At 44.2% G+C, this 22347-nt stretch overlaps 1 protein-coding gene across 3 annotated transcripts in view; it reads right to left on the bottom strand.

The window, feature by feature from the left end:
- Positions 1-6746: 6746 nt before the first annotated feature.
- The window catches only part of GNG12 (G protein subunit gamma 12), a 135665-nt gene continuing 120064 nt past the window's right edge, over positions 6747-22347 (bottom strand). For all 3 annotated transcript variants that reach the window (XM_066268916.1, XM_066268917.1, XM_066268915.1), the window contains exons 3-4: positions 12673-12788; positions 6747-10877 (exon numbers count right to left, since the gene is read on the bottom strand). In XM_066268916.1, the coding sequence (XP_066125013.1) occupies positions 10752-10877; positions 12673-12765 (219 nt within the window). In that variant the 5' untranslated portion in view covers positions 12766-12788 and the 3' untranslated portion in view covers positions 6747-10751. The remainder of the gene's footprint in view (positions 10878-12672; positions 12789-22347) is intronic.

The raw sequence follows: 22347 nt of genomic DNA, 5'->3' as shown, positions 1-22347 counted from the left end.
AAATTTTCTACCCACTTCTTCCCTTTGTTTATATCTATAATCAGTACAAACTCTTATAGTTTGACTGGACCCAAACTTCCTTTCTAGCCTCATCAACATTCTCCTTCCTATACTCCTGCCACAAAGATCTGTGACACCGCAGACATCTTTAGAACATTTGGATCCACTGTTTTTGCTGCTGAGAATATCTTTTCTCTATCCTTGCTAACAAACTTCTACTCATTCTTCAAGGCCCAACTGATTTATTGGCTCATCTGTGAAATCTTTTCTGACTCATTAAGGCAGAGCAGCTTCTTATAACAGCATTTACCACATTCTATAGTGATTTATTTGTTTACTTCTTACTGCACCCCCCCACCCCCACACCTACCTCTACCCCCACTATCCCGGAAGATCCTTGCCTTTTCGAGGTTTATCCAAGGACATACTTAGCATAGTGCTGGCAGGAGCTACTACACTCCTAGTAGAAACTCAACAAATGAATAAATTCCTTTTTGTCCTGCTTTTAAAAAGCAAATGCTGTTATTTATATTTAATGTTTGAGTGGACTGTTTTTATTTTTTTGTAGTTATGTTTTATGAGATTGTCTTTTAAGGCATTGTTGATGCTTGTTGAAGAACTTTGCTCACTTAACTCTATTAATTGCCTATATACAAAATACCCTTCTACAATTCACTTTTTCTCAAAAATTCTTTCCAGTCCTGCTGATGAGTCAGTAGCTGAAGTATCAGGAAGTGAATCTTTAAATATCTTTTAAATACCTATAATTATACATAGCAAACCCACATACCCTTCTCTGACCCCATACTCTAGACTTTCGTTCTTTGCCTCCTGATTTTCAATTCAAGAAGGAAAATGTAGAATGACTTGGGATGGAGATGACAAAAAGCAACCAAAAGTGAACTGCTCTCCTTTCTCAAATTTGTATAAAATTTAAAGCTAGAAGAAATGTGAATTACCTAGTCTAAATCCTTTTATAAAAAAGTTTTGTTTTTTTTTCTTCTGGAAACAGGACTAGAAGTCATAAAGGTCCTAAGGTAATATAGCAAATTAATGGCAGCCAGACTGGAACCTACATTTCCTGAGTCCAACATGTGTTTCTTTCTCTTACTTCATCCTATTCATAAAAAAACAACAACCCAAAACAAAAACAAAACATTTGAAAAGAGTATCTCCAAACTTCTGTTTTCTTATGTGTAAAGTAGAGCAAATAATATAGCAACTTCATGGGGTTGTTGTGAGAATTAAATAAAGCAATAGATACAAAATGCTGAGAAAAATACCTGGCCATAGTAAATGACTAGAATTTATTATTGTTTTATTCTTAGTTAAGGTCTAGGCCATTACACTCTTGGTTACTGAAGAACTTATTTGCTAACATTATTTTACTTAACAAATTTTACATTTCCCAAAGCTATTCTTCCTCCAGTCAAACCATGCTACATATACGAAGACAGTTCATTTGCTAATAGATTATGAACTACTTAGGTGTATGAAATTAGCATCTGTACTTTTTATTTATTTAAAAAATTACTTATCGGCCCTGGCCGGTTGGCTCAGCGGTAGAGTTTCGGCCTGGCGTGCAGGGGACCTGGGTTCGATTCCTGGCCAGGGCATATAGGAGAAGCGCCCATTTGCTTCTCCACCGCCCCCTCCTTCCTCTCTGTCTCTCTCTTCCCCTCCCGCAGCCAAGGCTCCATTGGAGCAAAGATGGCTCGGGTGCTGGGGATGGCTCCTTGGCCTCTGCCCCAGGCGCTAGATTGGCTCTGGTCACGGCAGAGCGACGCCCCTGAGGGGCAGAGCATCGCCCCCTGGTGGGCAGAGCGTCGCCCCTGGTGGGCGTGCCGGGTGGATCCCGGTCAGGCGCATGCGGGAGTCTGTCTGTCTCTCCCTGTTTCCAGCTTCAGAAAAAAAAAAATTACTTATCAATTATGGAAAGGAGGAGAAAGAGAACTATCATTTTTTGTTCCACTTATTTATGCATTCATTGGATGGTTGTTGTATGTGCCCTGACTGGGAATCGAACCTGCAAACTTGGGATGTTAGAATAATGTTCTAACCAACTGAGCTACCTGGCCAGGGCTGTGCTTTTTAATTTTAGAATTCTGCACAGCTTTTTTTAACTTCTTTGAGCCTCAGTTCCTCAACTGGAGGATAGAGTAAAATAACATCTACTTTCCTTTAAGAGTTGTTGTGAGGATTAAAATGCAAGGACAGATGCAAAGTGCCAGTCTAGAATCAATGTTGGTTCTTCCTTTCCCCAGGGCCTCACCCAAATGTCTATAAATTTTGACAGATGTTATAGGGCTCATATTGAAACGTACCTCATTGATGTCAGATCTAAAAGGGCCTATTTAGGCCCTGGCCAGTTGGCTCAGCGGTAGAGCGTCGGCCTGGCATGCAGGAGTCTGGGTTCGATTCCCGGCCAGGGCACACAGGTGAAGTGCCCATCTGCTTCTCCACCCCTCCCCCTCTCCTTCCTCTCTGTCTCTCTCTTCCCCTCTCACAGCTGAGGCTCCATTGGAGCAAAGATGGCCTGGGCGCTGGGGATGGCTCTGTAGCCTCTGCCTCAGGTGCTAGAATGGCTCTGGATGCAACAGAGCGACACCCCAGATGGGCAAAGCATCGCCCCCTGGTGGGCATGCTGGGTGAATCCCGGTCGGGCGCATGCAGGAGTCTGTCTGGCTGCCTCCCCGTTTCCAGCTTCGGAAAAATGAAAAAAAAAAAAAAAAAAAAAAGGGCCTATTTAGAACCAACTCATCAAATGCTTTGGCCAATGAGAAAAATACCTTGGCCTTTTAAAGGTTAAAAGCAGCAATGGCCCTGGCCAGCTGGCTCAGTGACAGAGAGTCGGCCCGGTGTGTGGGAGACCTGGATTCAATTCTCAGCCAGGGAACACAGGAGAAGCGCTCATCTGCTATCCCCCCTTCCCCCTATTCCCCCATCTCTCTCTTTCCCTCCCATAGCCAAGGCTCTGTAGGAGCAAAGTTGGCCCAGGTGCTGAGGATGGCCCCATGGCCTCCACCTCAGGTGCTAGAATGGCTCCGGTTGCAATGGAGCAATGCCCCAGATGGGCAGAGCATTGCCCCCTGGTGGGCATGCCAGGTGTATCCAGGTCGGGCGCATGCGGGAGTCTGTCTTGTTGCCTCCCCACTTCTCGCTTCAGAAAAATACCAAAAAAAAAAAAAAAAATTAGCTATGATCTGTTGCACATTGATGATACTTGGAGTGCAGTTCTCCAAAGGGATGTTTTCTGACTACTGTGAGGCTCCTTTATAATTTTTTTTTTTTTTTTTGCATTTTTCTGAAGCTGAAAACAGGGAGAGACAGTCAGACAGACTCCCGCATGCGCCCGACCGGGATCCACCCGGCACGCCCACCAGGGGCGACGCTCTGCCCACCAGGGGGCGATGCTCTGCCCATCCTGGGCGTCGCCATGTTGCGACCAGAGCCACTCTAGCGCCTGGGGCAGAGGCCACAGAGCCATCCCCAGCGCCCGGGCCATCTTTGCTCCAATGGAGCCTTGGCTGCGGGAGGGGAAGAGAGAGACAGAGAGGAAGGCGCGGTGGAGGGGTGGAGAAGCAAATGGGCGCTTCTCCTATGTGCCCTGGCCTGGAATCGAACCCGGGTCCTCCGCACGCTAGGCCGACGCTCTACCGCTGAGCCAACCGGCCAGGGCTCCTTTATAATTTTTAACACATCCAAATACAAGCTGTACTATTATAGTTATACAGTTTTGAAAATATAAATTGGCTTTTAATTCACATCTATCTATTTTGGAGAAAACTTTATTTCACAACCTGTGCTAGTTCTCGTTTTCCTAATACAGTTTACCTTTGAACAACATGGGGGTTAAGGGCACTGACACCCCAGCAGAGGAAAACCTGTGTCTAACTTTTGATATCCCAGAATATTAGTTGTACCTTGGTATACACGGGGCTTGGTTCCAGGACCTCCTACAGAGCTGTGGATGCTCAGGTTCCCTGTATAAAATGGAGTAGATCAATGCATATGGTCAGCTCTCTTTATCTGTGACTCCCAACTGCAGATGGAAGGAAGTACAGGTAGTTACTGAAATAAAAGAAGTCTGCATATAAGTGGACCCATATTGTTCAAGGTCAACAATACATTAAAAATATACTAGTAGCCCTGGCTGGTTGGCTCAGCGGTAGAGCGACGGCCTGGCGTGCGGGGGGACCCGGGTTCGATTCCCGGACAGGGCACATAGGAGAAGCGCCCATTTGCTTCTCCACCCCCCACCCCCTCCTTCCTCTCTGTCTCTCTCTTCCCCTCCCGCAGCCGAGGCTCCATTGGAGCAAAGATGGCCCGGGCGCTGAGGATGGCTCCTTGGCCTCTGCCCCAGGCGCTAGAGTGGCTCTGGTTGCGGCAGAGCGACGCCCCAGAGGGGCAGAGCATCGCCCCCTGGTGGGCAGAGCATGGCCCCTGGTGGGCGTGCGAGGTGGATCCCGGTCGGGCGCATGCGGGAGTCTGTCTGACTGTCTCTCCCCGTTTCCAGCTTCAGAAAAATACACACAAAAAAAAAGAAAAAAAGAAAAGAAAAAAATATATACTAGTAAAATAGTAAATTTCAAAAATTTGTGTACTATCCAAATCTTACATGGCAACGTTTAAGGTTATCCATACCCTGATTTTAGGGGACATTAATGACAAGGTATGTCAGTGCCTGGCACAGAGCAGGCTCCACTGCCACGTCTGTTCAGTGAGTGACTGCCTTAGACCTGTCCCAACATACCAACCAGTGTCCCTGTGATATAACATGGTTAACATCCTATGTCAGGGCAGATTTAAGGTCTTTTAGTGGAGGGAGCGCTCACTTCTATCACTAAGCAGCATGTGTGTTAGGTGGTGGTGGTGGGTGGGGGAGGGTTGGATCTAGAGGCCAGAATTAGCAGCTTGCACATAGTTTGGATGAAGTAGGCCATACTCTGAAAATACATCTCAGCTGCAAATTTCTTAGACTCCAAAACTTATGAACTTATCATTATTTCACTCAACCATTTAAATTACTTGCTTTCATAATTAAGTCGATTATTTAGCAGTATAGCAAGATTTCATATGTCAAGTTCTCAGTGATACCTAAAATTTTATTAACTTCTACTCCTTTGTGCTAAGCACTGCTCTCTCCATAGTTCTATATTTTGTAGGGCCAGTGGTTTTCTATAGACTTAGGACTATGTTATTAGCATTTTAGCATGAACTAACTTATTTGGACTGCATTTTCCTCCAGGGTGGAGAAAGTACTAATTTCTTTAAAAATTGATAGTTGAGGTGAGGATTCCTGAAATCAACTATACATGTTTGCCCAGGGCTGGCCTTTAATAGACATGAATGACTCATAAGGAGATAGTAATTGGAGAAACAAAAAGGCTCATCTAAAGACAAAGGTTATTTGGTGTTGACAGTGGTTAAAAAAAAAAAAAAAAAAGGTAGAGGCCCATACTTTGAAAATCAGCTGAAGGTGATAGTCACACCAGGTTGTGCAAAGATGGCTAGCAGAGCTCTAAGCCTGGGAATAGGGAAGGAAGAAGGGAGAAATACTCAACTGTCTACCTAGCCCCAAATAAGGCAGCTCATAATGAGTATCTATGTGTATATGTGTGATTAACCCTCTTACCAATGAGAAGCTGGTTGCTCCTCATAGCCAGGAGAGTTGAAAGGCAGATCATATGCTCCCACCATTACCTGCTGGTTTGAGTTCTGTGTTCATAACATTAAGTGTAACATTTCATCTGCCATGATTACTTACATACCCTCCCTCCCCTCACCTTATTTTAAACTCAATGCTACCCAACCCACCATCCCGAATACAATTGTCTTCCATTGACAGCTGTCTATTTTTCATCACAAAAGTCTCTAAATTCTCCAGTACTTATTTTCCTAGAAAGAATTAAGAGACTATCATTTGCTCTTTGTAGTGTATGAGTACTGGTTCTCAGAAGCAGAGGCCACCTTTGTGGCGGCCTCGTCTGTAACCAGGTGCTCAGTGGCTGTTTTTCCCTTTTTGGATGAAGTTGTCTTTTCTTCATCTCTGTGGGAATCCCAGCCCTGGGGGAGGGGGTAGAGGAGGAAGCAGGGTATCTTCAGCAAATACTTGGTAAATATGAGTCATTGGGAGTCTAATGACCTTTCCATCTGTTACCTGTTTCCATGGTCACTGCTGGGTCTCAGGATGGGAAACAGACCTCCACACATTGGGAATCTATGTCACTCCTTAACAACCTCCACTGACTTCTTGTTTCTTGTGGGATAAACAATATGAGAGATGCTCTGGACACTAGCTTTGAGCCCGCTTTTCTCCTCCTCTTGTCATTTTCTCCTAAGACATCATTCCAGTGCTTAAAGGGCTTCTTTTCTGAAAACCCAGCTCAAACATCACCTCTTTGGGAAGCCTTCTCTCTCAGACACTGACGTGGGGCCCTCTTTCCTCTGGGCTCTCACAGCTCTGCACACTCACCTGAATTATGGCACTTCTCACATGGTGCCACCGTTATTGGTTTATATATCCATTATTCCTCCTCTTCTCATTCTAGACTGTAAGCGTCTCATGAGCTGGTGTGTGTCTTACTCATTTGAGTCTCATCAGAGCCTGAGTTCAACACCTGGCTCTCAGCAAGTGCTCAGAAAATGTTAACTGAGTAAATGATGGAAAAAGGGAAGAGAACTGGCTTTCTTTTAATTTGTTGAGCCAAACACGGGTAGCATAACATAATGAAGCACTGACCCAGTAAAGAGAGCAATGGTGCTTTAATGAAATTTCTTTCAAATCTGTGAACATGTTAGCTGTGAAACAAATGCTTTTATTCTTTCCATAAGACAGATTTCCAAACAATGATCACAGTGTTTATGTTAATAAGATGCTGGACAGATGAGTAGCCAAAGAATGTTACAAAATAACAAAATCCCGTCAACTATATATCAAGTTTACTGAGACATCAAGAGAATATATGTTTATAGTTACATGGCTAAAAACAAGACTTTATTACAGTAATCAAGTCCATAAAACTAGAAAAAAAAGCTGTATGACAAAAAGGCCTTTCATAAGCTATTACATGAGCATACACCATAGACAAACTAATTTTATATTTAAAGCAGCTTATAGCACCAACACGTTGGCAGACACGTAGAGGGGAAGGGAAGGTCATTGGACCAAGACATCTGAGGGGAGGAAGTGATCTCAGCCACCATCTACTTCAAGCCCCTTGTTTTACAGATGGCACAATGCAGGGAGACAAAGAGCCTTGTCCGAAGTGACGCGGCAGAGGGACACACGACTGGCTAGAAAATGATTTATGCTCCCCAACTTCAGGTAAGCGCTCTATTTTAATACACATAAAATTCTACTTGATTCAATATACTTTTTCCTATTGACAAATATACCATAAAAGAAATCAATACAATTCATAACACACTCTGTATTATATTTATTTTATTGAGAAAGGATTGACATGTAGTATAATTCACTTCTTGGGCCTATTTAGATTTTACACCAAAATTTGGTGTAATCACTCAGACGACAGCACTTGAGCGGTACGTTGGTTGAGAAGAAGGCATCTGCAGGGAAAGTCTGGCATGTCCTCCATTACCAAAACTAACCTATGCCTCACGATTACTAAATCATTGGTATAATATTTTCCTGATACTTTTAAAATTAGTAAAGTACAAAAATAGCCCCCCCCCAAAAGATAAAGCAAATCAGGTCTTGCCTTTAATAGGTAAGTATGGCACTTTTTATTCTAATAAGGTAAGAAAATGTAAGAACCTGATTCTTTTTAGAAAAGAAAGCATACGGTTACAACCTGTAACTTGGGAACCACCTGGTATATAAAGCATTTTCTCTCTAGAAAAAAAATGTGTTTCTGTAAAATTCTTTGGAGTCATGAAATTTTGTCTAGCATACCTTGCCATGATCCTGAGGCCTCAACTGGACAGAGTTATTTATGATGAACTAATACAGATATAAGAATGAAAAATAAAAAAGACATCACTGTTAACAGAAGCAGCATCAAAGACTAAGTCTAGTGAAGATACTGAAATGGTTTCATAAATATGAAGCCAAGAAGTTGCATGTGTGTATGTGACGGCGTCATTATTGTGGTAGATGGAAAAAATGGCACACCCTGGGCATCTGTCCATCACTATCGTAAACCAGCTGCTGCAGAACAGTGCACTGTGGCTTCATAAGTAGAACAAGGCCTGATAAATAAAAGTGACTTCTGCATATCATATATATGTTTATATATATTATATTTTCTCACATAGACATCTAGCTATCAATAAATCAACATTTAGCTACAAGTTCCCCCCTTCAGTCCAGCAGCAAAGGATTTGATTTCACTTTTCTTGGAACAGGCCTTATACCTGGTTAGGAAGTGACATGATGTTTATAATCATGGCCTTTATGATATCTGGCCAGCAAAAATAAAATGAAATCTCCTGGGACCTCAAGGCTATTACTTATCACTATAAACATAACAAATATATAGCAAAACGTATTTGTTTTCTGTTAGGTAAAAGAACATGTTTTAGTACTGAGGAATAAACTATGCCTGCTACCAAAAATGTGCACATAACTGTATAAGAAACAAAATTTCATGAAAATACTTCAAGATGTATTATAAATATTTAAAGAAACATTAAAAAATCAGCATAATAAGATTAGTGTTCTGAAGCTAGCAGAATATACTTACTAAAAACAAGGATGTCCTCTTAAGCGAAGCATTAAATGTAAAGTTTTTTAGTTTTTACATTCCAAATTTCACCTTTTGAAAGGTAAAACCTATCTCTCTCCTATCCAGGTGCCTATACTTTACTTGAGAATTGGGCACATTGCAGAACCAAGCAGTAGATGACAAGAAGTTTAGGGCAGTGGCGTGATTCACAGGGTCTTGGCAAAGTGAGGGCAGTTCACAGTGCTGAATAGATAGGTGATGTGGAGAAATACTGAATATATTTGCACATTTTAAAAATCATCCTGTATTTGTTCATCCACAATTAACATAACACTCAAAGCCCAGACGTTAGACTTGAAAAGGGGCTTGCACTATAGGACAGGATTGTCCAGAATTAGGGAAAATCCGTTGTAAATAATGCCTTCATGGGGTTAAATCCTTTTTGAGACTATGCTTTTAATCTTTCATTAGTTATTTTTAATGAACTGGAGGTGAGCTAAAATATCAAAGGCCAAGTGTATGGTTGGGGACCTTAAGTGAGTATTTCAACAACAAAAAAACACCTCTCTCCCCCTTTGATAAAGTTAACATGCTCTCTGGTCATAGGAGATTCCTTCTTTCGGGATCCCCATGGGAAATTCCAAGGATTTGAGGGCTACATTCATTCTCAGAGGAAAACCAAGGAGCCCAATGCCTAGGTACTGGAACCCCTGGGCCCAAGCTGTGTGCTACTGAATCCACGCCTCTCTCGGATGGTTTGTGGACAAGGTAGGAATGACCCTGACACTGCAGATGTTTGAAAAGAGCTTGTGTCTTGATACTTTAATGTTTTTTGTACATTTTGTTCCCACCGTGTTCCACACACTTGGGCTGGGGAAGTAGATATCACCTCGACAAATAGATGTTCTAGTAGGAGAGGAAAGATGAAGGGAGGCAGAGAGAAAAAGAGGAGCTAGATTCTAAAGTCTGGTCATGAGCAGTAGTAGCTGCTTCCCCCGCCCTGCTCCTCGCTCTGCCAGATTCCTGCACACTCTGCCTCACTCCCATTGCGGGGTGCAAGTTTCCGAGGTGTCTCCCCCTCTTCCAGAGGCCCAGAGAACAGGAGCCCTGCACTCTGCCTCACTCCCATTGCGGGGTGCAAGTTTCCGAGGTGTCTCCCCCTCGTCCAGAGGCCCAGAGAACGTGAGCCCTGGGGGGTACAGCTGCCTGTGGTGCTCCCCAAGGGCCTCCTCCCCTTTTCTAGACTCAGGATCTCTGAAGTCTGAAAAAGCCTCTTTTGAATGAATACCTCACATTATATAAGGGTTTTTAGTTCAATTTAAAAATATTTAATTGGCACAGTTTATTGTAGCCGAAGAGGGTCAGCAAGAGATGACTTTATTACTCGATCACAATGAATACAACCTTTAGGATGTTCTTTACTTTTTGTACAATAACTACATGAAAATAATTTCTTATTCTACCTACACGTAGCTAAGATAAAGGTAAAACTTCTGGAGCTGAGGAACTGACGGTGTGGAAAGACAAATTTTAGTAAGCAAATAAGCTTCAATATGTGTATATACAAAGACATATATATATATATATATATACACACACACACAAAACACTCCTCACCCATGTACACTGTACAGGTTGGCACAACCCTATTAGGAACACATTATGATATAAAGATTTAAGGACTTAAGTTACTGTTGGCATTTTAATCTAGACAAGGGTTTAGGTAATTTAGGTCTTGGCATAACTGGATCATTCATAAGTTTGAAAGTATATAATTGTGTTTTTTAAAAGGTCCAGACTGACTTTCATTAACAGTAACCCAGTATTACACCATAGTTACCAAATGGAAAACAAGATTGTTATTTTGTATTAAATCAGGAAAGGGTATTTCAGAAAAATGACAACTTGGAAAATAAAGACTTCAGAGTCTATTATTCCATGTTAAGAGCATTTTAGTTATTAGCAGTGGTTACCAAATAAGCTGAAGGTAATAATTTTCTTCAAGGAGCTGCTCATTGTTTGATTTGTTGAGAAGAGGTGAGGAACTGTTTCACTCTTCTTTTATAAGATGATGCAAGTTTTTTTATCCTTGAAAGGGTTTTCCGAGGTTGGTATTCCTACCAGCAAAGGGTCGTTCCTGGCATGCTCCTCACAGTAGGACATGAGATCCGCCGATGCCTTTGAAACCTGACATGTAAGTAAACCAAAAGAAATAAATACAAAAGAGGATACTTCATTCACAAACATTACAACTTTTTTTTGTTTGAATACTCACCTGTTGGGTGGAAGATTGCTGGGGAACAGGGTAACTAGGGTCTCACGGAATCAGTCCCAGATTACTCATTAAAAAGGGAAAATTACACAGCGAACTTTGGCAAGTAAGTCCTCCCTTATTCAAGGGATTAAACTGCCAATCATATATTTCCTACTGTGAACACTGAGGACACACCACCAGCTGGCTAGTGTTCCCGCCAAAATATTTAACTGGAATCTAATCGTCAGCAAGTAATTCCACCTCAAGTGAGGGCCATTCTGCAAAGAGTGGCCTGGATTCTTCATGAATGAACTGTGTGTTAGATAATATTCTTAGCTGATCCTGAGTGGTATATTTGGACTGTGGTTATGTAGAGAGAGATGGTGAAGTATTTAGGGGTTAAAAAGTCACGAGGTCTGCCAATATCTTTTAAGTGGTTCAAAGCAAACGATTATATGAATGTTGTGAGTATGTGTGTGCAGAGACAGAAAAAGAGAGAGATGGGGCAAAATGCTAATCCTTGGTGAATCTTGGTAAAGAGTGTATGTCTGCTTGCTGTTGTAACTTTATTTTGAGAAATTTCAAATCTCGAGATAAACTGGAGGGAGGTAAGGAAAAGAATATGTGAATCAAGGAACCGTTGTATCTTAGCTCTTATAAAAAAATATCAATTAGGATGCAGAGCAGAGTTAAAGAACTGGATTATAGACTTGAAGCCAAAATTCTAAAAGACTAGTGACAAATTTTATTAGTTTCCAGATTTACTGATTGGGCTTGGGGAAATAAAGAGACAAAACTAGCAGATGCAGTGCCTTCCTCTGGCGTGAGTTAAAAATGGAAAATGCCATGCCCTGTGCAGAAGTCTGGGTGGGAGATCCCTTGGAGTGCTCGGGTCAGTGTCCTCAGCTGACCCCTGTCAAGTACAGCACAGCCTGCCTCATGTTTTGAAGACAGGTGACTATCTCCAGACTCAGAGGAATTTATCAGGTGATTGCTTCAGTTTCTAGGAAACAGCATTACTCATAACATTCCAGGGCCCTTGCTACTTAGTCCTTTCTTGGGATTTTGGGGGAAAAGACTCCAAAGTCAGGTAACTAACAAATACTTTCTGGTTTCTTCCAGATCTCAACTAAGGTATTACTCAGCCTCGGTACAGAATGTGGCCACTAAAGTCCAAACACATTCAGAAAGCTGCTGTCTCCTAACAAGGAGACCCCTGACTGTTGACTTGGTATGGCATGCAACCTCAGCTGCACTGATAAATCCAGAACACTTAATAAATTCCAAAGGGATGACAAGGAGTCCCTGTCCCAATGTAAAACACAGTGATCACGGGACTTGGCCGTGTTCATTCAGGGAAGCAGGTTCTCAGAAAATCTTGTCACCAGTTTTAGGTGTCTGGTCCAAACAGAGAGGCTATCTCAGACACATTGGCTCCCTGTGCTTTTGAAATGAGGCCTGTGCTAGGTAGAAATGAGAATGAATATTTAAAGACTCTCAGTTTACGCTAGGATAATCCTGGCACCAAGCTGCATGAAATAGCTGTGGCCGTGTCTGAATTGTGGCCTCGCCTTTGGAGGGTGAGGGGAACTGATCAGCAAACACATCTAGTCCAGCGGTTCTCAACCTGTGGGTCGCGACCCCGGCGGGGGTCAAAGGACCAAAACACAGGGGTCGCCTAAAGCCATCGGTTGAGAACCGCTGATCTAGTCCAATGAAGCATCTTACCTTTATTCTTTCAATGGAGGCTTCTAGTCTTAACTGCTGCACAGTTCTCCTTGCCTGGGTAATGTTATTGGTGCTTGCTGTTTTGCTTGACATCTTCAGTCAATTTTACCTGAAATCTGAAGAGAATTTTTTTCAAAAGGTTAACAACAGTCATCCTTATAATCATATTATAAACATTTATAATGCTTTGCGTTACTTTAGGGAGAAAGGATGCATTTTCCAATTCAACAACTTCTGTGAGGTAGTTCTAAACTAGCCCTTGGCAATCAGTGGTGGCTGAAGCATCTAAGCTTGTAACCCATTTGAGCACTTTCAGAAATCCTTGGTCTGCAGAAACCCGGTACTAGTTAGTAGTTTAATCTGTGCACCTCACATACAGCATAAAGTAGCCTGTTCTAGGATCTTCTAAAGGGCAACAAGTGTCAAAAGCGTTTGTAGTAGTTAGGGGGCCTCCAGCAAACAGGAGCATGAGAGGCCACGTTACATGTGCAGTTTAATATTTACTACTGCGTGTATTTCAACAGAAGGTGTAGTTTTATTTCATTTTGGCTCTCTGATTCAACTATGACACTGATGCAAGTTCTGGCAACAGAAAATGGCAAAAGACAGTGCCTCTAGAGAACTCTGCACAAAGGGTGCACTTTTAGGTGCTATCAGGATTTGCAATAGTTGGGGAAATGTTAGGCAGATAACGAAGTTATTATTCAAGAAAAAGTGAGAACCTATCAACTGGAAGATTGCCAATGACAGAGCCACAGCCAATGTCAAATGGGATACACTGAACAGCCTTGAAGCCTGCCATATTTAATGAAACTTAATCATTCTCTTCTTCAAACTCTCTGGCCTCATCTTGGTAGCCAGGGCACTTGCTAATTCTGTACCCACTACATGTTCCTGGGTTGACTCTCCTCTCTGGTGGGAGCCCTTGGGTTCTAGGCTGCCCTCTTCCTCTCCTTCCCCAGCCACCTCCTGAAAATCAAAGGAAACCTGGACCTTGAGCTTCGCCCCGTCTGGCTGTCCAACAGCACGTTCTAAGGGGAAGGCAGGCTGCGAAGGAGTGCCGTCTGCAGCCGCACTGCCATATATGGCTAAGATCTCTCTCGGCATTGTGGCCAGTGGAGGAAAACGCAGAGTTGCTGGGCCTGGCAGCAGTGTGGCAGTTTTATGACTCATAGGAGCAGGTGGACTGTAGGTGTACCTCCTTGGCACTATGCAAGGACTCAGCACAGTGTCAAGGCATCATGGCATCAAACCCAGGCTGTGTCAACTTTGTGGAGGGGCCGTAGCAGCACAAAGCATATCTGCCACAAAAGCTTAGACCAGACAAAGCTGCACAAACACAGGCAAAGCACAGGCTCCACAGTGTTCACCCAAGTTCCTACACTTAGAATGCTCCGAATGGCTGAATTCAAGGACTTGAGTAGGGCTTGTAGCCTCTGAGGCTAGAGGCAGCTTTGGGTCAAATGCACAAATAAAACTATGTTTTTAATTGTGTGCAGAACTTTGAAAATCCAGCCTAATCAGCAAGCTTCCCATTCCTGGGCTTGGACCCTGCCTCTGCCACATACTAAGCTGTACAAAACTAGTTACTGACACAGTCACTTAACCTCCAGGAGCCTAAGTTTTCTCGTTTGTAATATAAGGATACTGTTGTTTTTGAGGATTTAATTTGCTGATGCACACATAGTGTTTAGCACAGGACCAAGGAACTCTATAAATAGCAGCTGCTATTATATTTATCCTCGGGGATCACACCCAGCATAGCAAATCGAAATTCCCTGTGTACCTGTCTGACTTCCCTGGTCAAAGAGCCTCCAAGGTTTGGACCGAGGGGGGTCTGGGTGGGCTATGGGCATCAGCATGTTTTTGAGCAACCCTAGGCAATTCTGCTACACTCTAGAGTCAGAGTGGAATGGAATGGCTCATGACAATCAACAGAGGATTCCCCTAAAAAAAAGGAAGTGCTAGCAGTGTGGTAAACTGGGAGGAATCCTGGGGCAGGGCAGGGTGGCCCAGACCTAAGGTGACCTCGTTTCAATACACTCCCTGTCCAGCTGCCTTTTCCTCAGATTCCTGTCATCCTGCCCCACCCGAGCAGAGGCCCAGGCTCTCCTCCCTGCTTTGCTCACACCCAGTGGCCTGACCCAGCCCGTTCCTATGCTCCCAGGCCAGAGCTTATTAACAGAGCCTTTGAAATGGGACGCAGGCAGTAGGCAACCTCACGGTGAACAGTATGAAGTGCCCTGATTCACAGCACGCTGGTTCCACATTTTGTTCCCTGTAGCACATTAGGCTGGGCTCCCCTGCCAGCTGGCTCTGGTTCTGAGGACTGGCCCCCCAGCCTCCAGAAAGCGAATATGACCCCCTTTCTCAGTGGCCTCTGGTTTCCAGGCTGCACCCTAAGGACTTTCTAAACACTCCCTTTACATGAGAATAATGCCACGCGTTTTCCTCTTCTTAACCTCCAGAACATTAAGTTTCTAAGGCCTGGGCAAGTTTTCCTGTAACTGCAGAACAGTGCACACCTATCAGGACTGGATCAGTCACTGCTCCCACCTGCATGGCTATAAGCAAACAGTCTGTGGATCTCACTATAAAATGCTTGGGTAGGTCCTTCAAAAACTGACCAGAAATTTTGCATCTATTGCATGGAGGACTTCCTTACTTCCTGTCTGTATTATAGAGAGGAGAGAGAGAAGGAGAGAGAGAGAGAGAGAGAGAAGGGGGGAAGAACAGGAAGCATCAACTCCTATATGTGCCTTGACCAGGCGAGCCCAGGGTTTTGAACCGGTGACCTAAACGTTCCAAGTCAACACTTTATCCACTGCACCACCCCAGGCGAGGCTCCTGTCTGTATTACAGTCATGAATGAAAACAGCTAGCGAGCCCCAGTGCATGCTCCCACTTCTTGCAGCTTTCCCCTCTTCCGATAGCTGCGTTGCCCCCTCACCGCCTTCCTGGCCACCAAAACCGTTCTCCTTAGCCTCAGGTAGCATGCCATCCCCTCTGCCCTGCCCACCTCTCTTGGGCTCCCAATTCAAACATAATTTATCTTTTCAAAGACTATAACTTTATAACATCCTTCCTGTGGAGAAATCAGAGCAAAATTGTCGTTTCAAACTTAAGTTGAGTTGCCTCATGTCTATGCAAGGAGGGCCACTACTGTTTGGTTTCTGAGGAGTGGGAGATGTGCACAGGGGCTGGGGTCTAGCTGAGGATTACCTCCCCACTTGCAGCTGCTGCTTAGCATTCAACAGCTGGGCTGGGGCAGAATCAGAGTGCAAGGCTGGGCAACAGACATCTCTGAACATCTCTGCACCTTCAGAGGGTTTTCTTTGGTGTTAACCTTAATGGCAAGGCTGTCTGGCTGTAGGTGGATGAAAAGCGTGTTTAATCTTACTCCAAAAATAGCTTCCAAAGCAAACAATACCTGCTATTTGTATGGAACCTCAGACTGCACACGGTGCTTTCACACACATTAGTCCATGAAGCCTTGCTATGATTCCAAAAGGTATATTACTGTTTCATCCTTGTTTTACATAATGAGGCAACTGAGGTTAGAAAAACTTGCTCCAAGTTAACCAAGCTTGTCAGCCTTTTCACCCTAGTGGACACATATCTCACTGTACCCAGGAAAGGATGCAATTCCAATAGATTCACAAATACTCAGGTCACCACTGAACAGTCCTTGATTCTTAATCAAAGGTGACCTGGACGCTCCATGACCTGGAGTTGAGCTTGCTGACCGCCTCGTGTTTGTGCAATACCTCTTCTGGTGCAGAAGGTATCTGTCTGTCTAATACCCTGAGGACAGGCCTCCCCTCTCCTATCTGAAAGCTAAGCAAGAATGCTCCTGCTGCTGCCACTAGACAAGGACTGAGGTCAGCATTTGGAGATCTTGAGCTACCAGTGCTCCATCCCACCCTGAAGGGTCAAGGTCTCTGCATGCCTGTGCACACCCGTAGTTTGATAAAACTCTGGCTATTGCATCTGTAGCCTTGTTTTCATTTTTACATGTGGCTAACAGATTTGAATAAACATATGTAGCACTGAGCTATTCAAATAATTTGCATTGGTTTTACTGCTGTTGTTCATCTGAATTTTCAAGGTCCTAGAAATTCCTAGGAACAAGGAATTTCTTGTTCCCATTAGGGAAATATAGGTGTTTTCATCTTTGTCTAAGAGACCTGAAGCAGGGAGAGAAGGGTGGAGGTGGAAAGAGTGTCACAGAACACACTCTGGAAGGAAGGCACCAGGAGGCCCTAGGGTCCTCAGCACAGTCATGTCCTGGCCAAGTGAATCACTGGAATTAAACCCACGTTCATGAGCAAACACACCCCTTGTGGGTGTGATAAAAGAGCAGGCCAAAAAAAAAAAAAAAGGCAACAGTCTTCAACTTATCCTCTGATCTTGCCCTCAACTATCAGGACATTACTCCAGCTCCTTGTCTGTCCCCTCATTTGTTAAAGGGGGGCACAATCCCTATCTCCTAGGGGTGTTCGGAGGACAGACAGGAGTGCCTATCAGTAATGCACCCTGTATATACAAATGCTTAATAAAGGCTGGGCCCCTAGGCTTGTTAAGACAAAAACCATGTCTTTGTTGACACACAAGAAAAGAGAAAATTCAGACAGCTAAAAAGGAATTTCAGAGTCCCATTACCAGGTAGCAACATCTTTCTAATATGGCAAGAAGTGTGGAAAGTGCAGTCAGGCCCTTAAGAACAGTTTTTCTATTTTCATGAACACATTATTTTCTGTCAGAGCCTACGTCTGAATCCACCCTGCAGTTGTGTTTGGTTGGGCCCCACAGAGGGTTAATGCAATAGTATCTATATGTTTTAACTTTAAAGTGATTGTCAACATTTGGGGAAAAAAAGGAGCTATTTTACTTTAAAAGAATAAAGAATTTCTGGAAAAATCAGAGAAATCTGACAAACTGGGATCTAAGCAGCAGCTGTCCCTTTAACATTTGCTGGCATACCTGCTGGGCCCTCAATCTGAACTTGTGACAGGGCCTTCCTCTCTGCTGTGCCTTGAATATTTAGTTCCAGGCACACTCAAGGATTAGGCGAGGGGACTTGAGTTCACCCCCACCCCTGCCACTTCCTAGTTTGGGGGCCCTGGGCAGGACTGGTCGCCTCTCTAAGCCTCAATTTTCTCATGGGAAAAATGGGGGATAATAATACTTTTGTATCTCAAAGGGCTGTTAAGAACATCAGATAAAACAAGCATGTGAGTGTAATAAATGTAAAGAGTACTTTGGCGGAGGTTAAGTATGTGCACCCTCTGATCACATCCCCTGCACCGTGCTCTTGCGCTCTGCAGCCACTGAGGCTGGCGCTGGGCAGCGGCCTGCCCTCCTGGGCGCCTTGCTGAACTGCTGGGGTGGAGAGGAGAACACTCCATCTTCTGGTGGTCTCAGCTGAACTGTGCCACCTCCATTCATATGTCAAAGTTCTAACCCCCCAGTAACTCAGGGTGGACTGCATTTTGAGATGGGGTCTTTAAGGAGGTTATTAAGCTAAAGTGAGACCATTAGAGTGGGCCCTAATCCAATATGACCAGTGTCCTCATTAGAAGAGGGAATGCAGACCCAGATGGGCAGAGAGGAATGACCGTGTGAGGACAGAGGGATTACAAAGAAAGACATCTACGAGGCTTCAGAAGAAACCCACCCTGCCCACACCTTGTTCACAGACTTCTACCCCCCAAAACACTGAGGAAATTAACTTCTATTGTTTAAGCTGCCCAGTCTGTGGTACTTTGTTATGGGAGCCTGAGCCAACTAAGACACCCAGGTGTGATAGCAGCTGGGACTTAGGATGATGGAAGGGAGAAATCCAGTTTCTTACTGTTGGCTCATTTCTGCTGGCAAGCCAGGGAGTGGGCCTGCCGCTCTTGGTGGAGGTGGTAGCATCCAGTGTCCCATCACTAGCAATATGGTGCTAAGAAGCTATGTGGCTGAGCAGCCTCCCCACTCTTCACTTCCTGCCTGGGGGCCAGTTCTGCGGGCAGTCTGGCAGTCAGCCTGATGGCTCCATGAGGACCCTGCTTCCCCAGGCCTCGCTCCCCCAAGCCTTCCACTGATTATGCAAGCACCCCCATCATGTTTTAAAGCCCATTCTGATAATATTGCCAATATTGCATATATTCTGTTTGCTGTAGCTGAATCCTGACATACACAATTGTTAACATGACCTTTTGTAATCTGTAAATGATTTTCAAAGATCAGCTATGGTTTCTGTTAATACTATGACATGATTGTGGAACACACTAAACTTCTAACATGAAAAGAGGGAGCGATAAGACAAAACTCTTCTACTTCTTACCAGCCAAAGCCCGCAGGCCCCGAGGCCAAGGGTGATTAACCTGTGACCAGCTGCCTGTCCTACCCTGCTCCTGTCCAGTTCTGACAGCAAAGAGCAAAAAGAACAGAACGCCAGTGGGGGAGGAAAACGAGAGAGATGAAGAAAGGGTGGCTGCAAGGAGTGGTGAAAAATGTGGTTTGGGATGGGAAAGAGATGGTGGCCAGAGCTCTTTGCAACTACCACCATTGATTGAATACTTAGTGTGTCAGCTAAGCAAATTCCATGACTCATTGCATTTAATCCTTACAGATGAATTCTTTTATCATGTCTATTTTGCAGATGAAGCACAGAGCAGTTAAAAAAAAAATATTGCCAAAGGTTACACTAATTTGTGTAGCAGAGCTGGGACTCCAGGGCCACCTGACTCTCAAGGTCATCTTTTTAATCAGCACTCTCTACGGCTTGCCCCCTGAACGTCAAGGGTACAAGGAAGGAACTGGGAGAAAGCAGGGGCAAGTGCGAGCCAGGAGCACTGGACAGAAGAACACTGGTTCCGCTGGGGGCCCGCTGCTCACTTGGATAGGTGGTCTCCATTGCAATGACAATACAGAGTGCGCAGTTACGCGGCCTTGGGAGAAGACCGAAGCAAGAAGACCTGGTTGCTCTTATTTGAAAGGAGACCTGACGCAGCTTCTGGGTAAGACTATTGCTAAAGAACAGGCCGAGCCCCTCCTCCTCCCATGCCTTAGCAAACCTGGCAGGGCACTAGGAGAATGAGCCAATCCCGGGTAATAAATCCAGAGGAGAGAGCTGCAGAGCCTGAGCAGCGGGTTCCGAGTGGCACTGTGCATCTAGAACACTTGTTTAAAAATCCTGATTCAGAAGGTCTGTGGCAAGGCCCAGGAATCTGTATTTCAAAGCTTCCTGGGTGATTTTGATATAGATCCTCATGACACACACTAATACTGACTATGAGAGTCTCTGCCTCTTAGTTCTAACCAGTTATTTATGCCTGGGTATTCGAACATATCAGTCTAAAACAGGGGTCCCCAAACTTTTTACACAGAGGGCCAGTTCACTGTCCCTCAGACCGTTGGAGGGCTGCCACATACAGTGCTCCTCTCACTGACCACCAATGAAAGAGGTGGCCCTTCCGGAAGTGCGGTGGGGGCCGAATAAATGGCCTCAGGGGGCTGCATGCGGGCCCTAGTTTGGGGATGCCTGGAAAAGAATGCCCCTTCCTATCTATGCTTATCCCTTCAAAGCTTTGAACAAGTCCCGGAAAATTTTAATTTTTTCTTTTTAATGACCTTAACCTACAGGAATTAAGATTCTTTCAGTTTGAAATGTCTCTTAACATTTAACATAATTCTTTGCTACAAAAGTCTAACTTTGTTTTCTTAACAGTGATGCGCTTTTTTTTTGTAATTTATTCATTTTAGAGAGGAGGGAGGGAGGGAGGGAGGGAGGGAGGGAGGGAGGGAGGGAGGAAGGGAGGGAGGAAGAAGGCAGGGCAGGGGAGTAGCAGGAAGCATCAACTTCCATAGGTGCCTTGACTGGGAAAGCCCAGGGTTTCGAACTGGTGACCTCAGCATTTCAAGTTACCCTTTATTCTCTGCACCACCACAGGTCAGGCAGCGACGTCCTTCTGTAAAATGTCTCCCCCGTGGCTTCAGTAATGCTAGACTCTCCTATCCTTGCCTGTGCATGACAGTCCTTGCCACAGACCCGATTTCTTCTCCTGACTTGGTTTTCTTAGGGGCTCAGTGGTGGAGGCCTGGTGTGGCAGAGTGAACAAGGGCTTTTACATTCAGATTAAATCCTGGCTCCTCACTTCCTACCTCAAGGTGCTTCAGTTCTCTGATTTTCAGTTCCCTCACATCTATAAAACAGAAAGAGATAATAATAGTGCCTACCTCACAGGGTTGTTACCAAGAGGAAATGAGAGAACATATGTAAATTACTCAGCACCTGCCTGACCAGCACTGGTCCTCAGAGTGGATGATGTTCTACCCTTATGGGTTTGGCTATGACCAATGTGCTCTGCATATAGTGCCGACCCTTTACCTTAATCCCAGTGTCAAAATGAAAGCCTGTTTCAACGTACATTCGAATGGTGCACAGTTGTTCAAACACAGCACGCATAAACCCAACCTTTCTGGTATCCCTTTCTCAGTGAGTGACACTGTCACTGTCATGGTCACTGAGGCATCCTTTAGCCTCAGCCCCCTTCTAATTCCTTAGACCAAGTGTGTCCAATAGAAATGTGGAATTTTAAATTTTGTTGTGGCCACATTAAAAAAAAAAAGTAAAATGGATTTGGATAAGCGACATTTCCAGTGCTCAATAGTCACTTCTAGTGACTGCCTAATTAGACAATGCAAAATTATACCCTGACACTTTTCAAATTCTCTTGATTCTTACTTTGACAACCCCCATTTTTATTTTTCCTGGTTCTCCTGGCTTCTGTTTTACCTCAGCACTGGCTCGCAGCATCTCAAGTTAAGCCAGTGTGTCAGCCTTAAAACAGAATTCACACCCCTTATCTTTCTCCAATCCAATCTCTCCTGAACACTGTGCTTAGACATGGCACCAATTTCAGTTTATTTCCCTCTGTTTCAAAACAATGGATTCTCCCAGAACCCCCAGGAAAAGTCCAAAAAAACAAAAACAAAAAAACAGATTCCCCCAGCACCCCCAGCAAAAGTCCCAAGAGCTTGGCATTGAAGTCAAAATTCTAATATTTCTGCCACCTTAATAAAAATCCTATTCATAAAAGCAACGTAATACTACATAGAGCTTACTCTATGCCAGACAACAGATTATGTGCCAATCACTGTGAAGGCATTATTCTACTGAATCCGCACACTGACCCTGTGAGGTGGATGCTATTTCCGTCTCCACTATAAATGAACAAACTGAGGCACAGAGATGTTCCACACGGGCCTCATATCAAACAGCAAGCTGCCTGTTTGAGGTTTGAGCTGAGGTAGTCTGATGACAGAGGCCCGGCCGCAAACCTCTACTGTTCTATATATTGCCATAGTGATATATATTGCTCTAGTGTTGGGAGCTGCCACCCCATGCCCTGGCTTTGTGGGCTGCATTTACAAATCCCACCTGAATGTCTCTGCCCAGATTCTGTGCCCACTTCTCTTGACTACTATTTCAAATTCTCTCTTCTTTTAGGCCTTAGTTCACATTTTAACCTCTTCCAAGAAGGTCTCCCTACCTATTGTACTTTTGCTTACAGTGATTAAGTCCCTTTGTGAATTTCTGCTATAAGCTTAAAGCTCAGGGGTTTCAGGACCTCGATGGGGCTAGGCCATGTATGAGAAGGGTAGGCAGGGAGTGAGGGGGTGTTG

The sequence above is a fragment of the Saccopteryx bilineata genome, chromosome 3 (genome assembly GCF_036850765.1).
Source record: "Saccopteryx bilineata isolate mSacBil1 chromosome 3, mSacBil1_pri_phased_curated, whole genome shotgun sequence".
Lineage (NCBI taxonomy): Eukaryota > Metazoa > Chordata > Mammalia > Chiroptera > Emballonuridae > Saccopteryx > Saccopteryx bilineata.
Note: the sequence above shows the minus strand (reverse complement) of the source record. Positions and strands in the feature narration are given on the sequence as shown.